The sequence below is a fragment of the Zootoca vivipara genome, chromosome Z2 (assembly GCF_965207765.1).
Source record: "Zootoca vivipara chromosome Z2, rZooViv2.hap1.1, whole genome shotgun sequence".
NCBI lineage: Eukaryota > Metazoa > Chordata > Lepidosauria > Squamata > Lacertidae > Zootoca > Zootoca vivipara.
In genome coordinates, this window is record NC_142585.1 from 31,251,633 (window position 1) to 31,273,251 (window position 21,619).

The 21,619-nt window shown below is 46.6% G+C and overlaps 1 protein-coding gene across 2 annotated transcripts in view; it reads right to left on the minus strand.

Moving 5' to 3' along the window:
• The window catches only part of EFNB1 (ephrin B1), a 74,462-nt gene extending 68,926 nt beyond the window's left edge, over nucleotides 1–5,536 (minus strand). Inside the window, exon 1 of one of the 2 annotated variants that reach the window (XM_088664702.1) lies at nucleotides 5,040–5,536. In XM_088664702.1, the coding sequence (XP_088520828.1) occupies nucleotides 5,040–5,185 (146 nt within the window). In that variant the 5' untranslated portion in view covers nucleotides 5,186–5,536. The remainder of the gene's footprint in view (nucleotides 1–5,039) is intronic. The other variant, XM_035113208.3, reaches the window with a different exon arrangement.
• Nucleotides 5,537–21,619: the final 16,083 nt, after the last annotated feature.

Genomic DNA, 21,619 nt, shown 5'->3' on the forward strand with positions numbered 1-21,619 from the left:
TGAAAACCCGCTCTTTGAAAGCTCAATGAGAGCAAACAGCAATCCACAGAAAACCTGAATTGCTGTTTGCTCCAATTCAGCTTCAAACAGCGGGTTTTCACAGAGCATGCTCCAGAACAAACATACAAAAAGAGGGGGTGAGATTCTGAGCTTTACAGCTCAATGTGTGGAAAAGTTGGTCTTTAAAACTTAAAGAGTTTGCTTGTTTTGTAATACACACACTTCCTCAGCTGAAGTCTCTGACCATATTATTTTGGTGGGAACTTAACAAGATCTCCAACCACACAGAAGGGTAGGATGTTCCCCTTCAAGGTATTCTCTCCCTTGCCGACCTGCCCTGCAAGACAACCACAGACTGCTCCTGCCACATCCTCCAGCCACCCCAAATCCAAAAGTGGGAAAGCATGTGCCAAAGGAACTGATCCACTGAGTACAGTTCCAGCCACCTCGCTTCTAAAAGTATACTGCTGAGTTGGGACAGTTTCAGAGAAGGGGAAACCGAAATGACCGTAGGGATGGAGTGGCTCCCCTATGAAGAGAAGTTGCAGAAGTTGGGATTTTTTAAGAGTAGAGGGGGAAAGGCGACATGACTGAAATTTAAAGAATTATGCCTGGCATGGAGAAAATGGCTAAAGGAAAGTTTTTCTTCCTCTGTCCTAACACTGTAATTCATGGACAACCAACAAAACTGAATGCTGAAAAACTCAGCAAGACAGAAAAGAAAGTGCTTCTTTTAAGTGCATAGTTAAACTATGGAACTCCCTCCTCCAGGAGGCAGTGATGGCAAAAGGTGATGATGATCATGGCAAAAGGTTCTCCAACTGTTGAGAGACCCTAAATGCTGGCTTGCTTTGAGAACCAGATCTCGCAACTCTGGGACTTCATATTAACTGGACAAACTGACAACCCACGTCCCGAGAGAGTCGAACAGGCTAGAAAACCCCGACTTTTCAATCAACCTGGTCTTGTTTTATTACATATGCAACATCGACAGAACATAGAATCCTAGAATTGCAGCGTTGGAAGGGGTTCAAGGGCAATCTACTCGAAAAGCACGCAAAAGTCATAGGCCTCCAAATACATTTACTGAACAATATCTTTGTTTTTAAAAATGACTTAAAATCAAATGCAATTACAGTAAATAGGCATTTGGTGCTTCAGGGAGTTGGGGGGGGGGTAGCATTGTTCAACACTGATGGAAGTTTATAAAATTATGCGTGATCTGGAGATAGTGCAAATAACACTTGGAACTCATGGGTGCCCAGTGATGCTGAATGCAGGAAGATTCGGAAATAACTTCTTAGTTACCGTAAATTCTGGGACTTCTGGCCACGAACCTAGATGGTTTTGAAAAAGACAAATTCATAGAGGAGGACACAGCTATCAATGGCTACTAGCCACGCTGGCTAAGCTGTGCCTCCATGGTCAGGGGGCAGTGACAATTCTGAATCCCAGTTGCTGGAAACCGCAGGAGGGGAGAGTTGCTCTTGTGTTCGAATTCTGCTTGCAAGCTTCTTATAATGGAAATCTGGCGAGCGACACTGATAACAGGATGCTGGACTAGATGGGCCATTGGCCTGATCCAGCAATCTCTTCTTATGATCTTATGTTGTATGAATAAATAAAGACAATAAAATACTTGGCAGGGAAGGCCTCCCATCATACAGAAACTTTCTAGCTGTAATTTGGCATGCTATCCCTTTTTATTTGGAAGCGGTGACCAATCATCCAACAAAAGGCTCTCAAAACTTCAAGACCCACATCGGTCCAGTTGTATCTAAAAACGCACCCCCACCCCCAAAGGGAAAAAAAACCTTCACTCCTCAATAGAGACCCCTGCGTGCATTAAGATTCCAGGCTCTTCCAGAATCCTGCTCACGAATTCTAGTTCCACCCTTAAAAACTGATCTGCTAGATTACTGGGGGGGGGGACCACCTTCTTCAATTTCTTCAATCAAAAAGTTTCCCCTTTTTCAGCAATATGTCTTCCAACAACTTGATGCAGAATGATTCTTTTTGTCGTGCTCGGAGAAACGTAGCAGCTAAAAATTTTAATAAATACTAATGTTTTTGAAGGCTGGAGAAAATGGGTCCTTTCCCAACTATGTGACTTGAAAAGAATATGATCTCTTTCCCCCCCCCCCCCAATCTCTCCCTCCCTCCACCTTCTGGGATTTGTTCCCTGACGGACAAAGTGGGGTTAGTTCACCCTTGATTTTTTTTTCCCACCCTAAAAGAGATAAACAGACTTATAAGATAAAGGATAGCCGCTCCCAAAACATCCTGATGAAATCAGTCTCCAAACGTCTCCGGATAATTAGCACTCGAACTGGGAATCTAAACATCTCTCAGAGGACTTTTTTTTTTTAAACTCTCCCAGTTGAGAGGACTGTTTGGAAAGAAACATCTGCCATTGTTAACATTTCTTTTGCACAACCCAAGTACAGAGGCAGGCCTGGAATTGCACTGCAATTGTTTTAATAAAAAGGAAAAATGTGAGGTCCCAGCAGTGGACTTACAGGAACCCAGAAACCAATGTTATTTATTTATTTCATACTGCTACATTATCAAAGCTATTGGCAGCAATATAAAGATAAGCAACAGCCCAGCTTTTTTGCACTCCCAAGTTGCTGGGCCGCCACCCCCACCCCCACCCCACTTAACTTCCATTAACGTGGGTGCAAAAAGATGCACTTTCTATCATTATCACTTTGTTTTTAATTATTTGTATGTCTTGCACTGTTGTTGGTAATGTTTCTTAGTGATCACTTTAGGAAACCACTTTACTTTTTGGAAATCAAGCCGCCTGACCAAATATATTATTATTAACATCATTAGATTTATCCGCTGTCCTCCCGAGATGTTCAGAAAGTTGATGGGAATTTTAATCTGGTTTATTGTTATTTCAACTTTTCATCAGTCTGAAACTATCGTCCTCCTTTTTTCTCAGAGACAATTTTGTTATCTTTTTTGTAAGCCACTTTGAGGATTTCTTTTTTCTTTTCTTTTTTTACAATCAAGCAGGTGTAATTTTTATGAAATAAATAAATAAATATCACATGGAGGGAGGACCCACACACTTTTCTCTACATCCAAGGATGTTTCTTGCAACTATTAAAGTATTATTTCATTATGATGCCATGTGCATATTCCATGGAATATTGTATTGTGGGGACAGACAAGTCTCTGCCCCAGGGAGGTTACAATCTGCATTTTGATGAGGGAGAAGTGGAAGGGCTGAATCCAAAACCTGTCCTCCTTGCCCAGCACAAGGTAGTACAATAGGTATCTTGAGTTAAAATTATTTGGGGGGGGGGAGGAGAACCCGGGAAGACTGGGAACCAGGCACTTAGGGAGACTTTCTGCAAAGTCAAACTCAGGAAACCCCACAGCTCCGTAGAGAGAAGCGGGTGATGCTTTGTGTCTGCAAACGCCTGCCAAACATTTCTGCAGCTGGATCTGACAGACAGAGGCCAGCCAAGGCGGCATGCAGAAGGTCTGTTGGACAAATCAACACTATGTTGGCACTATGTTTACCATCTATTCCTGGGTGTCTCAGTGGTTTTTCCAGAGCGCAGCCAGTAATAGCCTTTTTTGCTTCGACTCACTGAAAACTCAAAGTCTGGGTTCTGGGGTTCAGCTACTCTTGACAAGCCAGGTTTAGGGGTAGCCCCACAAACCACAGCGGGGCAGGGGATAAACCTGACCCCAAGGGTCACTTGGTGCCAGACAGGGAAAGAAGAAATATGGGTGGGTCAGTTTCCATTTGGTGTGGGTCAATTTCCATTATCAGAGTGGGTCAATTTTGGGCACCCTATTCAACAGCATTCACCAGGAACAACTCCCTTCCCAGCCACACCCAAGAGTGGGCGCCAGCATCCAGTTTGGGTGCAACCTGAGATGACACTCCCCCCAGGTGAAGTGCTCAGGGCCCAAACAGAGAAGCCAAGGGGGAAGGAAGTAGGTGCCATACAAAAACCCTCAAACACCTTGAGAGTGTGGCATTTAGCCCACCACCACCACCTTTAACTCAGCTCTCTGCCCCATTCCAACCTCTCCCTGCACGCACACATACAACGCCAAGCCAAAACCCACTTTCCTGCAACAAAAGACCCCGTCACCCAATTTGACCCCTGCATCACAGGAGGTTGGACTGGGTGACCCTTGGGGGTACCATTCAACTCAAGAAGCCTCGTTTTAAAGCGGAGAGAAATGGGTGAAGAAGGGATTCCCTGTGTGTAGCATTTAACAGGGGTGAAAGTTAGACAACTCCTTGGAGGGGAAAGAATTAATCCGTCGCCTATTAAGAGAAAGAAACTCCGACTGGGTGCCAGCATCCAGTTTGGGTGCAACCTGAGATGACACTCCCCCCCAGGTGAAGTGCTCAGGGCCCAAACAGAGAAGCCAAGGGGGAAGGAAGTAGGTGCCATACAAAAACCCTTACAAAAATAGATGGAAAAGAGGAGGCGCCCCCCCCCTTCCAACACACACCAGGAGACTCCTTTGTCTTCCACAATCTGGACAGTGCTGCCTTGATATTTCCTCTTTGCTCATTTGCGATTGAAAATCCAATTAAAAATACATTCATAAAGAACACACACGCAATTCGGACTCACTCGGTTTTCTATTTCAGCAACAAAGAAGTGCCATTCTCCTCCAAGACAATAAATGAAAATTGGGGAGAGGGTTAAAAAATTAAGAGGGAAATGCAACCACCCACTCAGGTGCCCCTTTCTCCTCCCCGGGAAAAAAACCGAAACCGGACTCGGGACACGCCGGCGCCTTTCCGACGAGCGGGAGCGCCCGCTTCGCCCTCCGAGGCCGGTCAAGGGCGCAGCAGGAACAACGCGGGAGGGGGAGAAGGGGACTCCAGCGCCCGCCCTGTCCAACCCAGCCCCGGCAGAAGGGATTCCTGGACAGAAGAGCCCGACGGAGCCGCTCCCGAGTTGGGACTGGAAGATGCAGCCGGTGCTCCCCGCTCCGGCCTCGGCCGGCAGCCTCCCCAGCCCGCCCTCCGTCCCCGTCGAGGCTGCACGTACTTTGGGTTGGCGGCGCTCCAGGCGACGGGCTCGAGGCTCTTGGCCAGCAGTGGCGGCGCCAGGCGGCACAGGGCGAGCAGCAGTCCCAGCAGCAGCCGACGGCAGAGGAGGCGGCGGCCGTCGTGGGTCCCCTCCGGGCGGCCCATCCTCCTCCTCCGCCGCCTCCGCCGCCGGCTTTCCGGCGCCTGCGCTTCCGACTCCCCCTGTTAAATCCACACCACGGACGAAAAGTAAATCCCCGATCCTCCACGGCGCCTCCTGCGGCGGCTTCAGGCAGCTCCCATAGCCGGCTGCGATTCCTCTTCCTCCGGCCAGGCTAAGCAATCCTTCCCGGGCTGCTCCTCCTCGCTGCGCTCCAACGACGCGCACTCTCCGGCCGCCAAACCCCGACTGGCGCGCCGCGCACCCCTGTCCGCGCTCTACACCCGCGAGCAGGCGGTCACCGAGGACAGCCCCGGTGCGGCGGCCAATGGCGGCGCAGCGGAGAACGGGTCCTGTCGTGAATGACGGCTGCAGGAGAAGGAGGGAGGAGCGGGAGGCCACGCCCAGCTCGAGGAGGCGCGGCCGCGGCAGACGCTCCCGGGGACTGATCCCGCGCCTGCTGTTGCTGCTACCGCTTCTGCCTCGACGGCAGTGACTCGTGCGCTGCACGGGCCGGCTCACGAGGAGACCTATTCCTACTGCGAGTCCTGACTGCTGCTTGCTCTCACAGGAGCTTGACTAGCGAGGGATAAAGGGAAGGGAGGCAGCCGAGCTTTAATATTAGTGTTAACAATTTATTAGTGGTATTATGTCATTGGGATTAATATAATAATACTAATTAATTTTGATATATATTGTTTTATTATAGATTGTATTATTGGTGTCAACATATCTTTATTTATTAAGCAATAATAGTGTCTATACTAAGCATTTATGAATATATTAATATCGATAAAATGTTTAAAAGATTTCATATAGTATTGGTGTATTGTTAATTTATTTACTGCCCACCCTTCACTCTCATGGACTGCAGCATTAAAACACAATATTAAAAAACCAATTTTGAAACAACTTCCAACCATAAAGGAGCAAACATTTCCCCAGCTCCCCTCACACTTGCCCTGCAAGGTAGGCATGGCGGTGACACCAATATGCTTTGACAAATGTAGCAGCCTGCCAGGCCAGAGTGGAGACTTTCCTGCTTTGGGGGACGGATGGGGGGCCTCGTTCTCCCTGCTTCTTTCTTTTCCCCTCCCCTGAGTAGCCTTTGCCACCTGGGGGCTCTCCAAGCCATCAGAGGTAGAGGGGAGCGCAGGCCCAGCTGAAGATGGTGCTGTGGGGAGTGGATTGAACTCAGGGCCTCCTGAAAAAGGTGGTCAGTCGGTCTGCCTCTTCCAAATGAGCCTTGAGTCGTAGAATGGTAAGGTTGGGAGGGACCCCCACAGGTGTCAGGTAACCCATCCCTCTGCAATGCATGAATTACAGCCCACCTGGTTCCTTTCAGCAAGCTCTCCCGAAGAGAATAGAAGCCTGTTCTGCTCTCACCTGGCTAGAAGGCACTGCCTCCACTTTATTCATAATTACCGTTTTAGGGGTGAGCTGGGGTTTTCTCAATAGGTGCAGGGGCTAAGTCCCAGTTCAGATGCAGCCCTCTGCTAACCTGGCCAGGTCTCTTGGTACAACATGTCCCTCCCTCCTCTACATTCCCACCACCCCCTCCTCGGATGTCCCACATCTGCCAGTCCAGGATCACACAGCATAGAATCATAAACTTGTTGGCTTGGGAGGGACTCCCAAGGGTCTGATACAACCCCTTCAATGCAGGAACCACAACTAAGGACTCCCTGACAAGTCTCCACCCAACCAGGTCTCTGCTTGGACAAAACTTGAGCTGCCTTTTTTCTCATTGCAAGGAGACTCCCAATGAGGGGGGAAAGCCTGAAAAAAAATCCTTTCCATGCCTGGAGCAACCCAGATTATAAATACACAGTACTGATCAAATGCAGTGGTGAAATCTGGGGGGGGGGGCTGCTCCAGACCCATATCCCCTGAAATTTTGGGTTTTGCCTCTTTCCAAGCAAGTTTGTTTGTTTATTGCATTTCCATCCAGCCTTCATTTAGCACCTTTATAATAGCACCTCTTTACTCTGTTTTTTTTACATTTGAGGTTTGCATTCTTATTTATTTTATTGCATTTATTTTGCACTATTTCTGCAAAAGGGTGTGTCGTATGTGGTATTTTCCCTTCTCATTCAATCCCCACAACAATCCAGTGAGGTAGGAGAGGCTGAGAGTGAGTAACTGGCCCAAGGTCGCCCAGTGAGCTTCATTGCCAAGTGGGAATTTGAACCCTGGTCTCTCCCAGGTCCTAGTCCAGCACTCTAACCAGTACACCACACTGTCGTCCTACAGAATGGCTTCTCCCCTGCAGAACTACACCAATCTGAAGCCCTGAATTGTGTTTTTCTTCAGTGAATAACTTATTTGAGGGCAATTTTAACATATAAAAGTGAAGATTTTCAGTGCCTTGTTGCTTACATTTGTATCAGGGATGTCCCATTTAAAGGGGGTCTGGAAATGCATTCCCCCCCCCAACCACCCAACCTATTATTAGTGGGATTATGAAAGGGAAGTCAATAGCACTTCTCAAAAATGAACCAATACCTCCCTCTGGTGGCCAGGAACAGCCACTACTGGCCTCATTCCTGCTCCCCCTTCAGGTAAGTCATTCATTGGAACCGTGGAAAGAATCAAAATATAAAACCAAAATACTTGTCAAATTGCATTCTTACTGCCGCATGTTTATTGATTGCTCCAAAGAATATAGGGGAAATCATGACATGAAGAGCTTGCCTGGTACACTCATTTTTTGGAAGGAAAAGGCAGCCACTTTTTTCTCCCTTTGTTTGTTTGTATCTATTTCTTGTAACGGTAAAAAGATACAAGTTTATAACATCTTATAAAAACTACAGTACAGTTTAAAAGGGCCAGGATAATACACACCCTGCCTCAATTCCCAACCCTATAGCAAAATAAGTGAATTATTGAATACGTTAGAAAAAGAATATTGGTATATCTCTCTTCCACAAATCTCTTGAAAAATTAGTGATAAGCAACATCTAAAAATTGGTTGGCAATGTTTCTTGATGTAGAATCATAGAATTGTTGAAAGGCACCCCAAAGGACCATCTAGTCCATGGTTTCAGGTATAGGTTTATGTTTCCGTATATCTTTTAAGTCATGTGCACAACATCTCTTGCTCTGTCATTTCTTGTGATGGCACCCTCCATTTACCTGTCTGTATCTCATCACAAATATCCAGATAACCAGCTTTACCCTTTCTTCTGGTGAATGCAACATCCCATGCTAGCTTTGTACTTAGTAAATCAATAGTAAGTAAATAAGTAATAGTAAGTAAATAGTGAATAAATAGCAATGCTTCCTTAATATTTACTTCCTTACTACCGGTATTTATTTACTTCCTTACTATTTATTTACTTACTATTGACTTACGATTACTTATTTACTTACTTATTTACTAGTAAGCTAATAGTATGTAAATAATAAATAAGAAAAATAACTAAATAACCAAATAATTAAATAACATTCAAAGGGGATGTGTCCAATGCTAATCCTACTCAGAGTAGAAACTAAGTATGGATGGGACTGAGCTGCCAGGAGTTGAGAAGTCTTCCACCCTGGGATGGAGGTGATAAAATGAATGAAAAGCTGAATGGGTGATTCTATATGTATATATTCCCCATTTGGATAAGAGCAAAATCACCAGATTCTGTGACCTAAGAAGAGCTTGCTGGAACAGGACAATGGCCCATCTCATCCAGCATCTTGATCTCACAGGGGTCAACCAGATGCTCCAATGGGAAAAACGGAAGCAGGATCTGAGCACAAGAGCCCTCTTGCCTCCAGTGGCTTCCAGCAACTGGTGTTGAGATGCATGGGTGCCTGGCTCCCAGGGGAGGCCATCTCTACCAGTCGATATCAAGCAGCTGCCTTCCCTGCTAAAAACATTCCCAGATGCTTAGGAAGTTGAAGCAATTTTAACCTGGTTTTAGTATTTTAACTTTTGTATGTTTTAAAGTAGGGTTGTGGATCTTTCTGGATTTTATTGTCTTATCTTTTGTAAACTGCTCTGAGGGTTGTTGTTGTTGTTGTTACAATCAAGGGGCAAATAAGAAACAAACAAACAAGGATGGAGCAAGTTTGATTTCTCCTGCTCCAGGGGCTAGGACTCGAACAAATGGATTCAAGTTACAAGAAGGGAGATTCCAACTAAATATAGGGAAGAATTTCCTGGCAGTAAAATCTATCTGAGAGTAGAACATACATCTTTGGAAAGTGGTGGGCTCTCCTTCCTTGGAGGTTTTGAAACAGAGGCCAGATAGACACCTGTCAGGGGTTATTCAGCTGTGGTGCGTGCATTGCAGGGGGTTGTGCTAGGGGGACCCTTCCAACTCCACAATACTTTGATTCTATCTCTTTGTGCACACAGCCTAGGAGGACTCAAAGGCACCTCTCTGCCCCCTCCCATCCATCCATTAGCCAATCTGCCCCCCCCCCTACTCTGGGATCCTCAGCACAGAGACTGGCTCAGAGCAACCCAGACAGGCCCAGCCTTGCCAACGTCAAACATTTCGGGAAGCAAGTCATAAAACCCAGCCAGGCTTCACAACAAGTTCAAACAGACCAGGCAAGGTCTGGCCACCTCATAAACATCCAAGATAAAAAAGGAGGGGAAGGGGGAAACACCTAAGTTCTTTCGATGCTGGTCTGATCTTCTCCCTCCCCAATAAACATCTGTGGGGGCTGCATTTGGGAAAACCTCAAATGTGCTAGCATTCCCACAACACTGTCACAGGGTCGATATGTAGCAGCTGAGTCTGGAGGACCAGAGAAGGCAGCAGGATTATGTAATGGGCTCCACCCCCCACCCCCCTGTAGTCATAGAATCATACAATTGTATGGTTGAGAGGTTCCCCCTGCAATGAAGAAATCACAGCGAACGAATCTCTGGTAGATGGCCACCCAACCTTAGCTTAAAAACCTCCAATGAATCATAGAATCACAGAACTGTAGGGTTGGAAAGAACCTTGAGGGTCCTCAGTCCAGTCCAGCCTTCTGCAATGCAGGAATCAATCACCACCCACCTTTGTAGTGCTGCGGCATTTTGGCCAACCAGGATCAGGGCTATCCAGGGTTTAGGAAAGGAAGGTTTTCAGTCAGGGGAGGCCTGGCCTGAAAGCTCCACCTTGGCCCCTTTGGGATCTATGGCATCTCTGTAGAACAGTGGTTCCCAACAGGTGGTCCGGGGACCCACAGGGGTCCGCGAGCTATGCCAGAGGGGTCCGCAAGATGCTATTAGAATAAAAAATATATTAAATATATTTCGTATGATAACAGATTTTTTGTTTTGGCCACTTCCTGCATGAGCAGAGTCTAGCGCAAAACTAGAATTAGATAGAGGCAGTAGTTCTGCTATATGCCGTTAGGTGGCGCTTTACAAACACTACTGTTTTGCAAAGAGGCAGCGCACACATTCTACTAACGCTCACCTCCCCAAGATGCTTTGCGCACGTCGGTTTCATTTGTGCGCTACTGCGCAGGTACCCTGTCTTCTCCATTCCCCCTCCCTCCTCCCTGGCGCGTGCTGCCTCTTTGCAAAACAGTAGTGTTTGTAAACAAAGCGTTGTTTTTCGCGGAAGCTACAGTTCGCGTAGTTAAAAATGGGCCGTTGGTTTAAAAGTGGTTCGTTAGAACGACAAAGGCCTACAGATGAAGAGGAAGAACTGTAAAAAAAACGTATAAATATAAATTATAAAAAGACTCTTAATTTGGCTCTCACTTTTTAATTTTAGGATTAGGAATTAATGGGGGTCCTTGTCACAATAGCAGCTCAATGAGGGGTCCTCGAGAAAATTTTGTTGGGAACCCCTGCTGTAGAACACTATGAAAACATAAGAAGATCCTGCTGGATCAGGGCCAATGGCCCATCGAGACCAGAATCCCGTTATCACAGTGGCCAGCCAAAGAGAAAGCCACTAGCAGGACCTGAGCAAAAAAAGCACTCTTCCCTCCTGTGGTACTCTAACCACTATGCCCTGCCAGTTGCCCCAGTGGGAAATTGAGGGTTCTAGCACAAGAGCAATTCTTTCCCCCCCCCTTTGCGGTTTCTGATATTCAGAAGCACTGCTGTCATAAGAATGTAGTAATAGCATGAGGCTCAGTTGGATCAGGCCAATGGCCCATCTACCCCAGCATCCTGATTATAGAATTCATAGGATTCATAGAATTGTGGAGTGGGAGGAACGGGACCACGAGGGATGTCTAGTCCAATATTCTGTAAGGCAGGAAGGTGGGACTCAAACCCCAAAACCCCAAGATTAAGAGTCATGCTCTATTGACAGAGCTATCCCAGTCTTTCTCGCAGGAGGCAACCAGATAATCCCAGTGGGAAACCGGCAAGCAGGATCCAAGCACAATGAAAGCTCTGCCTACCTGTGGCTTCCAGCAACTGGTATTCCAAAGCATTGGTGCCTGCAACCATGGAGGCAGAGCCATAACCATGTGCTGTGTTACTTTACGTGCTCAATTGTTTTTTCTTTCTTTCTTTCACACTGTGAATTGCTGGAATATTTGGCTAGCCTTGTTTGTTCTTCATTAAATTATATATATATAAACACTTTCTGGTTGCGAAGAGAGACCACAGGCTGTCTTGCCCGGCCAGTCGCTCCCATGCAAGACAGAGTTCTCTTTTGTTCTTTTTTCCTGGGCAGGTCCCAACACCCGTAATCATAAGGTTGGGGCAGGCAAAGGAACAACAGAGGCAGAACTGGGAGCAGGCCCAGATCCAGGCAGGAAGCTGGAAGGGGAAGGACTCCCCTCCTAAAGGATATGGCAGAGTTGGGGATTATTAAAAAAACAAAACGGTTCAGAAAAGGGCAACCAGAAAGTTCAGGAGGCTGGAGCAATTTCCCTATGAAGAAAGCATGTGAAGAAAGGTTTCAGGGTTTGAGACTTTTTAGCTGAGAGGAAAGGTGGGGGAGTGGAGCCACGATAGAAGCTTATAAAATGAGAAAGTGGTCAGTTTTCCTCCCTCTTTCTCAAGAGGAAAATACTTCTTCTCACATCGCATAGTTAATCTATGGAATTCCCTTCCACAGGAGGCAGTGGTGGCCACCAATTTAGATGGATTGGACAACTTCATGGACCCAGACCTCATGGAGGAGGAGAGGGCTATTGCTGGCTACTAGCCAGGGTGGCTCTTGTCCGCCTCCATGGTCAGAGGCAGTAGTGCTTCTGAATACCAGTTGCTGGAAACATACCCTCCAGCATTCCTCAGATGAAAATAAGGACTTTTCTCACTCCCCCAACAACTGTCCCTCCTTGACCCCCCCCCATTTTTTTTTGCCTCCCCTCACCCTGATAGAGCATTTCCCATCAGAAGACGGGCAAATGCCACCTTCACTACACCAATGGGAGACTAATGGGCACCCAGCGCAGTCAGGCAAGGATCGGTGTGAAATGTTCAAACCATCTTGCCCCGGTGAGCAACCTCACCGCCAAATTCTGCATCAGCTAATTTAGACAAAGAAAAAAAGAAAACACTCTGGTTGAAAATGGCACACAGGTCCCCCCCACCCACACATCTTTGGCTCCTGAGCCAAACGGGAGCACATCAGAAGAAGCTTTAACCTGATATGAACCCTCCAGGCTGACAGTCAAAGGGACGCCCAGGCAGTTTCCCCTCCAACCTCTTCTGACAGAGCATAATTGGCAATGCAGGAGTCACAGCTAAAGAATTCCTGACAGGTTTTCCTTTCATGTGGCAGCCCTTCAGATATCTGAAGATCACTATCATGTCACCTCTCAGTCTCCTCTTCTCCAGGCTAAACATCCCTGACTACCTCAACTGTTCATTTTGTGAGTTTGGGCGCGGCCCTCCATTCTGTTGAGGTCAAATTGAATCCCAATTCTGTCTTCAGGTGCATTAGCTCCCCCTCCCAGTTTGGTGCCATCTGCAGATTTGTTGAGCATCCCCCTCGGTTCCTTCAATCAAGTCATTTTCCAGCTGCTGGTATTCAGAACCATTCACTGCTTCCAGCTGTGGAGGCAGCGCATAGCTGTCCAGCCATCAATAGCCCTCTCCTCCATCATTTTTCCTTTCCGGATGATCCCATGCTGTCATGGGCATAGCCAGGATTTTTTTTGGGGGGGGAGTCTTTATGATGGGGGTGGGGCAGAACCAAGTTATCTGTGATGCAATTGGTCAGTTAGTTGTATATATTTTTTTATTTACTTGATTTACATCCCCCTGGCTACGCCCATGTGCTCCGTCTTAACAGATTGCGTGAGTGGAGGGAGTCAGGTGTGTGCATGCAGCTGCTGCACACTGAAACCCATGTGGGGAGGGGGGTCTCTGCCCCAGCAAGCAACCTGCCATGCCAAGCCCTCCCCTCCAGGCCCAGGGACTGCCACTCCAGGTGCCTGGGAACAGGATCCAAGCCTGGGAGCTGGAACAGCTTCAAAGCTGCCTGTAGGGTGGAGCGGGGGTGGGGGGGTGCTCCTGGCGACCGCAGGCGGGAAGACAGGAATGTTGTGGGGTGTTGCTGTGAGAAAGGGTGTCGGCATCAGGAGAGGCCTGTCACTCAAGGAACAAAGAGGCAAAGAGCGGAGGCTTCCTTTCCAACTCCCAGGGCTGTGGTAAAAAGGGCAGTGGCAGCCCTGGGAGAGGTGGGGCTCTCAAAACAGAGGAGCCCTGCTGGATCCAGCACCCTGTTCTCACGGGAGGCCAAATGGCTTTGAGAACCTAGGAATTGAGATAGACTTCCACTGGGCCTGGAGGTTCCACAAGAACATCAAAAGAGCTTGCTCCCCACCCTCTGTGCTTTTAGGATTCCCCAGCAAAAGTTCTTCCACCTTAAGGATTGTTCGTGGAGCTGGCTACCCTTCTGAGGACTTTTCCTGTGAACAATTCCCAGTCCTGTCCCATCCACTGCTCAGCGGGGCTTGGGATGTCACTTGACAATTGTTTGCAAAAGAGAAAGAGAGAGTAGGAGGAGGTGCATGTCCCAGTGGCAGACTTTCTGGAGCAGTGCCTCAGCCAGAAGAAACTTTCCTCATGGTCTGGGCCAGGAACGAGCAGGTGGTGCCTAGGCAGGCATGTGAGGAAGAATGGGAGGTCATCATCTTGTCTCCCTGCAATTGCACTGAGGAGCCGCATGCACACAGCAAACCGCTCTCTTCTCACTCATCTTTCTTGATGCTTGGGCACCAGGATGGGCATGTCTCTGGAGGTTGGATATTGTCCCTATTTTCATCTGAGGAATGTTGGAGAGTATGCAAATGGCACTGGTTAAATGGCACTGGTTAATTTTTTTTTAAAGAAAGAAATCCTGCTGTCAAAACTCAGCCAAGAGGTCTATAAACAAGACTGGTTTACTGGGCCAGAGTTAAACAGGACATGGCTGGCTGCTTTGGCTATTGGATCTTTTCTTTCTCCTCCCAGGAGAGCCAGTGTGGTGTAGTGGTTAAGAGCGGTAGACTCGTAATCTGGGGAACCAGGTTCGCATCTCTGCTCCTCCACATGCAGCTGCTGGGTGACCTTGGGCTAGTCACACTTCTCTGGAGTCTCTCAGCCTCACTCACCTCACAGAGTGTTTGTTGTGGGGGAGGAAGGGAAAGGAGAATGTTAGCCACTTTGAGACTCCTTTGGGTAGTGATAAAGCAGGATATCAAATCCAAACTACTTCTTCTTCTTCTTCTTCTCCTTCTCCTTCTCCTTCTCCTTCTCCTTCTCCTTCTCCTTCTTCTTCTTCTTCTTCTTCTTCTTCTTCTTCTTCTTCTTCTTCTTCTTCTTCTTCTTCTTCTTCTTCCAGCCTCTCACCCTGGGAGACCAACTTTTCCCTGCTCCCCACCGGGGTCCCTCCATCAACCATATCATCATCATCATCATCAGTTTATTGTTTGTATACACCCATCTGACTGGGTTGCCCCAGCCACTCTGGTGGCTACTGACAGAATATTAAAAACACAATAAAACATCAAACATTAAAATCTTCCCTAAACAGGGCTGCCTTCAGATGTCTTCTAAAAGTCAGATAGATGTTTATTTCCCTGACATCTGACAGGAGGGCATTGCACAGGATGGGCACCACTACCGATAAGGCCCTCTGCCTGGTTCCCTGTAACTTTACCTCTCACAATGTGGGAACTGCCAGAAGGCCCTCGGAGCTGGATCTCAGTGTCCAGGCTGAATAATGGAGGTATACAGGGCCGAGGCTGTTTGGTGCTTTAAACCTCAGCACCAACACTTTGAATTGCACTCAGAAACATACAAACAGCCAGTGTACATCCTTTAGGACCGGTGTTACATGGTCCTGATGGCTGCTCTCAGTCACCAGCCCAACATCCCCATGAGTGTACAATCACTGTCTGGAGCCTAATAAAGAAAAAAGGGAATAAAATGAAGAGGAGAGAAAAAGAAGAAGAAAAGAAAGAGAAAGAAACAGGCAGAAGAAAGGAAAGAAAGAGGTGTCCATAAGACCACCCAGAAAGCAACGCTGAGCAGGAGTTTAATTTGGCAGGTCTGTCCCCAAAATGCTTGCCCCACCCCAGACCTCCTTGTCCACCTGGGAGGCTTCTTGGCGCAGCCACCTCCTCAGCTGTGCAAACAGAAGGCTGTGTCTTCGGGCTTCCAGCCTGCAAGATGGGACACTTGTTTAACCAATTCTCTGTCACCAACGGCCTACCTGCCAAGAACAGAAGAATGTAAAAAGAGCCCTGCTGGATCAGGACAAGGGGATCCTGTTGGCTAACCAAGTGCCTTATAGAGAATCCAGCAAGCAGGACCCAAGACCAAGAGCCCTTTCCCTTCCGATGGTTCCCAGCAATTGGTATTCATCAATGTTGCTTCCTGCAACCAGGGAAGCAGAGATTAATTTGACGATCCTCTTGCCCTCCCATCACTGCCTCCTGAGGCAGTGAGTTCTACAGTTTAACTGTGTGCTGTGTGAAGAAGTACATCGTTTTATCTGTCCTGATTCTTCCAACATTCAGCTTCATTGGATGCCCACCAGGTCTAGTGTTAGAAGGGACCTATCTCAGTGTCCTGCCCGCAGGGTTGGTGTGTTCCATGGAATCCCAAGAATGGCCTTGCACAGTGCTGGTGCCCTAGAGGTGGGGTGCTCTCCCTCCATATGTTTGACTAAGGTTACACAGGTGCCCTTCGACATCAGCTTAAAACATGATGTTATAGAATGGAAGGGGGCCCTCCCCTAAACCCTAGAAATTAATAAATGGTAGGTTTTCGATTATTTGGATTATTGAAGGGGAAAACGGCAGGCCAAGCCAGGGCCTCACCTGGAACAGAGGTGTTAAAAGGTGTTGATGGCCTATCAAAGAGGAATCTTGGGCCTGGGCAGACAGAGGCTGCCATGGTGATGGGGTATGTTTTTGAGGTGACAGGAAAAGAGAGTCTTTGGGGCAAGGTATGCTGGGAGGAAGAAGGGAGAGAAGAAAGACTGGGATCCATCTTGGGCAGGCTGGCTGAAGGCTGGCTGGGAAGGATGCATTGGACTTCAGGGCTGCACTGCTGTGAGGAACAAGCTCTGCTTGAGATGACCATGCCGTAAGATCTCCGTGCAGTCTCTGGCGTGTCTCAATTCTCCAAAGGAAACACAGACCCTGGAACACCCTGGAATATTGCTACCACTCAGCAGAGACTGGGGGGTGGCACCCAACTTCTGTAACACTATTTATTTTTCCAAGCTTTTAAGCACTTTATTGGGTATTGAGATTATCTCTAACTTCTGGCATTAGTATACTGATATGCATTGTCATTCTTGACCTGGGGTCAAGAATGACAGAGGGCAGGATCAACATTTCTTTAACAAATAAAGGAGGGGATTGGAGGAATTTCGACACAGAGCTAGGGAGTGCTAAGTCCTTCCCCCACCTCCTTATCCTCCCTGAACCCCCAGGCTGAACAATGATTGCATGGATGAACCCTACTTGGCTTCCCCACAATAAAAGAAAATGTGGGTGTGAGTGAAGTTTGCACTCAGGTTCTGCTTATTGGTTTCTGATTGAGGCATCTAGTGGACAACTGAGAGAACAGGATGCTGAACAAGACTGGGTCTCCTTTGGCCTGACCCAGCAAGAATCTTACTAGTTTCTTATTTCTTCATGTACCTGTCTGGAATGGGGAATGACCGAGGCAAGGAGCACTAGGTGCTGTTCTGCTTGGGGTCAAGGCCCTGCGGAATCCTAACAGAGGCTGGATTTAAAATAATCAAGAGATAAGGTGACCTCTGGCCCCATATGCAAACTCACCAAGGCCCGACCATCCGAGGTACTGATAACCCAGAGAAGATGCCATCGTTGCAGTCTAGGCAAGAACGCAGAGAATCAGAATCTAAAGCTGCAGCATTGCCTCTTCCCTTAGAAACCTAATGGGGAGCAATTTTGGGTGGAGTCATTTTTAATTAGTATTTTTTTTGTTAAAAAAAACTTTTTTAATTTGACACAGTTTTGCGGGCGGGGAAACAATAGGGAAGAAATGGTGAATCACATTTTGGTGGGCAGTGGATATAAAGAAGAATAGAATCATGGACTGGTAGAGCTGGGAGGGACCCCAAGGGCCATCTAGTCCTAACTTCTACAGTGCGGGAAAATCTAAAAAGTATAAATGACTGGTGTACCTTCACAAAAGGAATGCAAACATAGCAAATGAGCTGAAAGAAAGGAAAAACTGGGGTGCATGAAAAATGTCACCATAACTCTGCAAAAACTGTACCGTTCTCACGCATTACATATATCTGCCAAGACTCGTGTCCAGAAGTGTTAATTTTGATTTGATTTGATAGTTGTGTTCTGCATTTCAAACAGCAAATGTTGAGCTCAATACAGCTCACAGTAATCCTGATAACACTGGAAGGGGGAACACATACGTTGTGTCTCTGCTGCAATATAAAACACAATGGTAGGTAAATGCAGCAAAGAATGTTAGAATAATTAATGCAACTCAGTCCAATCATGACTCAGTTCAACGCTGAACTGATGATCCAAATTGCAAGGAAGGAGGTTCTGACTAAACATTAGGAACAACTTTCTGAGCCATTCAACTGGAAGGTGGCATGCTCAGTTTTCTTTTCTTTGAAACAGAAGTCCGATGACCATCATCTGTCAGGGATTCTTTCGCTGTGATTCCTGCATTGCAGGGGGTTGAGCTAGATGATCCTTGGGGGCCCCTACCAACCCTATGATTCTATGATTCTATAAAATACCTAGAGGGCTGCCACAGGGAAAAGTTGAGCAAGCTTGGAGTTGTTGCTCCAGAGGGGAGGGCATGATCCAATAGACTGAAATGACAAGAAAGGAGATTCCCACTAAACATTAGGAAGAACTTTCTGATAGTGGAAGGTGGTCGTTTTGGTTGTCCTTTTGTGAACCCTTTCCAACTCTGCAACCTCTTTTTTTCAGGTGAGGTGAGCAGAACTGTACACAGTATATTCCAAATGCAGCCATGCCATAGATTTCTAGAACTGCATGATGATATTGGCAGATTTATTCTAAATCCCTTTCCTAACACCTTCTGCATCCAGCCAGATCTCATGCAAGGTAGTGATGCCTGTGTGAAGGAACCAAGCTAGTTGTGATTCCTGAATTTAGTTGTGATTCATGTATTGCAAGGGGTTGGGCTAGATGACCCCTGATGTCCCTTCCAGCTCTACAATTCTTTAAGCCCCAGTTTCGTGCCTTCCTGGCTGTGACTGCAGGATTTTTGTGTGTGTGTCTCATTGTTGTTTCTCCGAGAGTGGGGAGGGCCTGCCTGTAAATCTTCTCCCTTGGCCCATCCTGCCTAATTTATGCTCTCCATGGGGCCCTTTGCACTCTTTCATCCTTCCTCCTTAATACAAACCAGAAATTTTCTTTGGCTCAGAAAGTCCTGCTGCATTTCCTCCCACTGGTTCTCCCTTCCCCACCCTCATTCCCGTTTTTTTCTTTGCAGGGTGCGATAAGGACAAGATTTATACAGCAGAGGAAGGAGGCAGGGGGCAGGGGGTTAAAGACCCACATTTTTTTGAGATGCAGGTCAGGGAGGGGGTCTTTGAAGATAAATTTAACTGCCTCTTATCTTTTTGCTGGGGAGGCATCAGGAAAAGGTTCACAGTGAGGGAAGGGGAAGGAGATGTGGGACAAGCTGCGAAAGTGGAGACTGTTTTTAATAGAATCAGAGAACTGTAGGTTTGGAAGTCACACCCATAGATCATGTAGCCCTGTCCCCTAGTCTGTGCCAGTTTGGGGTTCATTATAACAACATTGACCAGGCTCAATAGCCCATGCACAGGTTAATAACTCTTCCAAAGGATTCAGATTTTCTGATGGTAAGAGCCGTTCAACAGTGGAATAGACAGTCGCAGACTCTCCTGCATTGGAAGTTTTTGAACAGAGGTTGGATGGTCATCTGTCAGGGATTATTTAGCTGTGAGATTCCTGCATTGAAGGTGGTTGGGGAAGGTGGGAACCCTTGGGTCTTCACTTCTCTGATTCCACTCTGCTGTGGCCTCAGGCTATAGACATAACTCTCATGGCTTATAAGGAGCTGGAGGATTTGAAACCTAATACCAGATAAAATGCGGGAGAGGGGGAATTCTGACAATTCTCCAGTGTTTAATTGCCGGGATGTGTGTGGGTAGGATGGTGTTACCACAGGTGCTAGAGGCAGATGCCCATGACCTTACTCTTTTCCAAATAATTCTACAGCTGGAAGGAACCCCAAGAGTCATCCATTCCAACCCCCCTGTGAGGCAGGAATCACAGCTAAAGAATCCCTGACAGGTAGCCACCCGACCTCTGTTTAATTATCTTCAGTGGCAGCCAGGTTCTGACTTGATGGACAAACATCCCCCAAACCTTTGGAAGCTCAGAGGTTGCATCCTGCATCACTACAAAGGTCATTTCCCTCAGGTTTCCTCAGAGGTTTGAGGTTCAATCCCCTGACCTCTGTTTCAGCAGATATTAGTGATCTGTTCATGTGTTTCCTTTGTGGACAAAGACAGCAACCTTTTTTTTTTCATTTTTTGGAAGTCTGCCGCCCAACAAGCTCCTAACAATATTCAATCAACATTCATTTTGGACAGCAAATAATAGTTTATATAGCAATTGTCTTCGCCCAAAAGGAAGGCATTGTCCAACCTGGTCATAACAGAATAAACAATGGCAGGAGGGAGCTGCTGCCTCAGATAGGAAAAGAGGTGGATATGTAAAGGAACAGCTAGCAACTTTAAATGGATTCAAATCTGATGAGGGCCTGATGAGCTGTATCCAAGAGTACTAAAGGAGCTTGCGAATGTAATCTCAGAGCCTCTGTATATAATCTTTGAGTATTCTTGTAGAACAGGTGAGTTCCTTGCAGACTGGAGGCAGGCAAATGTTGTCCCCATCTTTAAAAAGGGGTGGGAGAAGAAGACTCAAGTAACAAATAATTGGTGAGTTTGGCATTGATACCAGGAAAGATCCAAGAACAGATAATTCAACAGTCAATATTTGAGTATTTAGAAAAGGATGCTGTGATTACTAAGACCCAACATGGGTTTCTCAAAAACAAGTCATTCCAGATGAATATCATTTCTTTTTCTGATAAGAGTTACTAGCTTGGTAGATCAGAGGAATGCTATGGACATAGTGTAACTTGATTTCAGTAAGGCTTTTGACAAAGTCTCCCATTATATATTTTTTTTCAGAGAAGCTAGATATGGTAAATGTTGGGTGAATTTGTAGCAAGTTGACTGACCAAACCCAAAGAAAGCTCACTAATGGTGCCTTGTTATCCTGGAAAATGGGGAGAAGTGTGGTGCTGCAGGGTGCTGTTCTGGGCCTGTGGTTGTTCAACATCTTTATGAACAACTTGGATGAATGAATTGAGGGGGTGATAATAAAATTTGCAGATGACACCAAACTGGAAGGGCTACCTAATGCCGCAGAAGACAGAATTGTGATTTAAAATGACTTCAACAAATTGGAAAACTGGGCCCAAACTAAGAAAATGAACTTCAAGTGGGACAAATGTAAAGTTCTGCACCTAGGCAGGAAGAACCAGCTGCAGAAATATAACATGGGGGTTACTTGGCTTGCTTATAGTACATGTGAAAAGGATCTAGGGGTCTTGGTGGAACACAAGCTGAACATGACTCAGCAGTGTGATGCAGCAGCAGCAGCAAAAAAAGCTAATGTTATTCTAGGCTGCACCAACAGAAGTCTAGTGTCCCAGACCTGTCAAAGGAAGTCATAGTACCACTCTATTTTGCCCTGCTCAGACCACACCTGGAATACTGAGTCCAGTTCCCCCCCCCTCTCTCTCTCTATATAATTTTACGTAACATCGTACCCTCGTTTTATCTCTTTGGCTTGACTGAGCCCTTCCGTCTGATGGTTTACAAAATTAAACTTTACATCTTTACATTTTGCTTCGTTTCCTATCCTTGTTATATCATTACCTAGAATATTATATTACTCAACCTGAATACGTAGCAATTTCACCTTACAGATCTTCAGATAACCCTGCTAATGATGTTAATTGC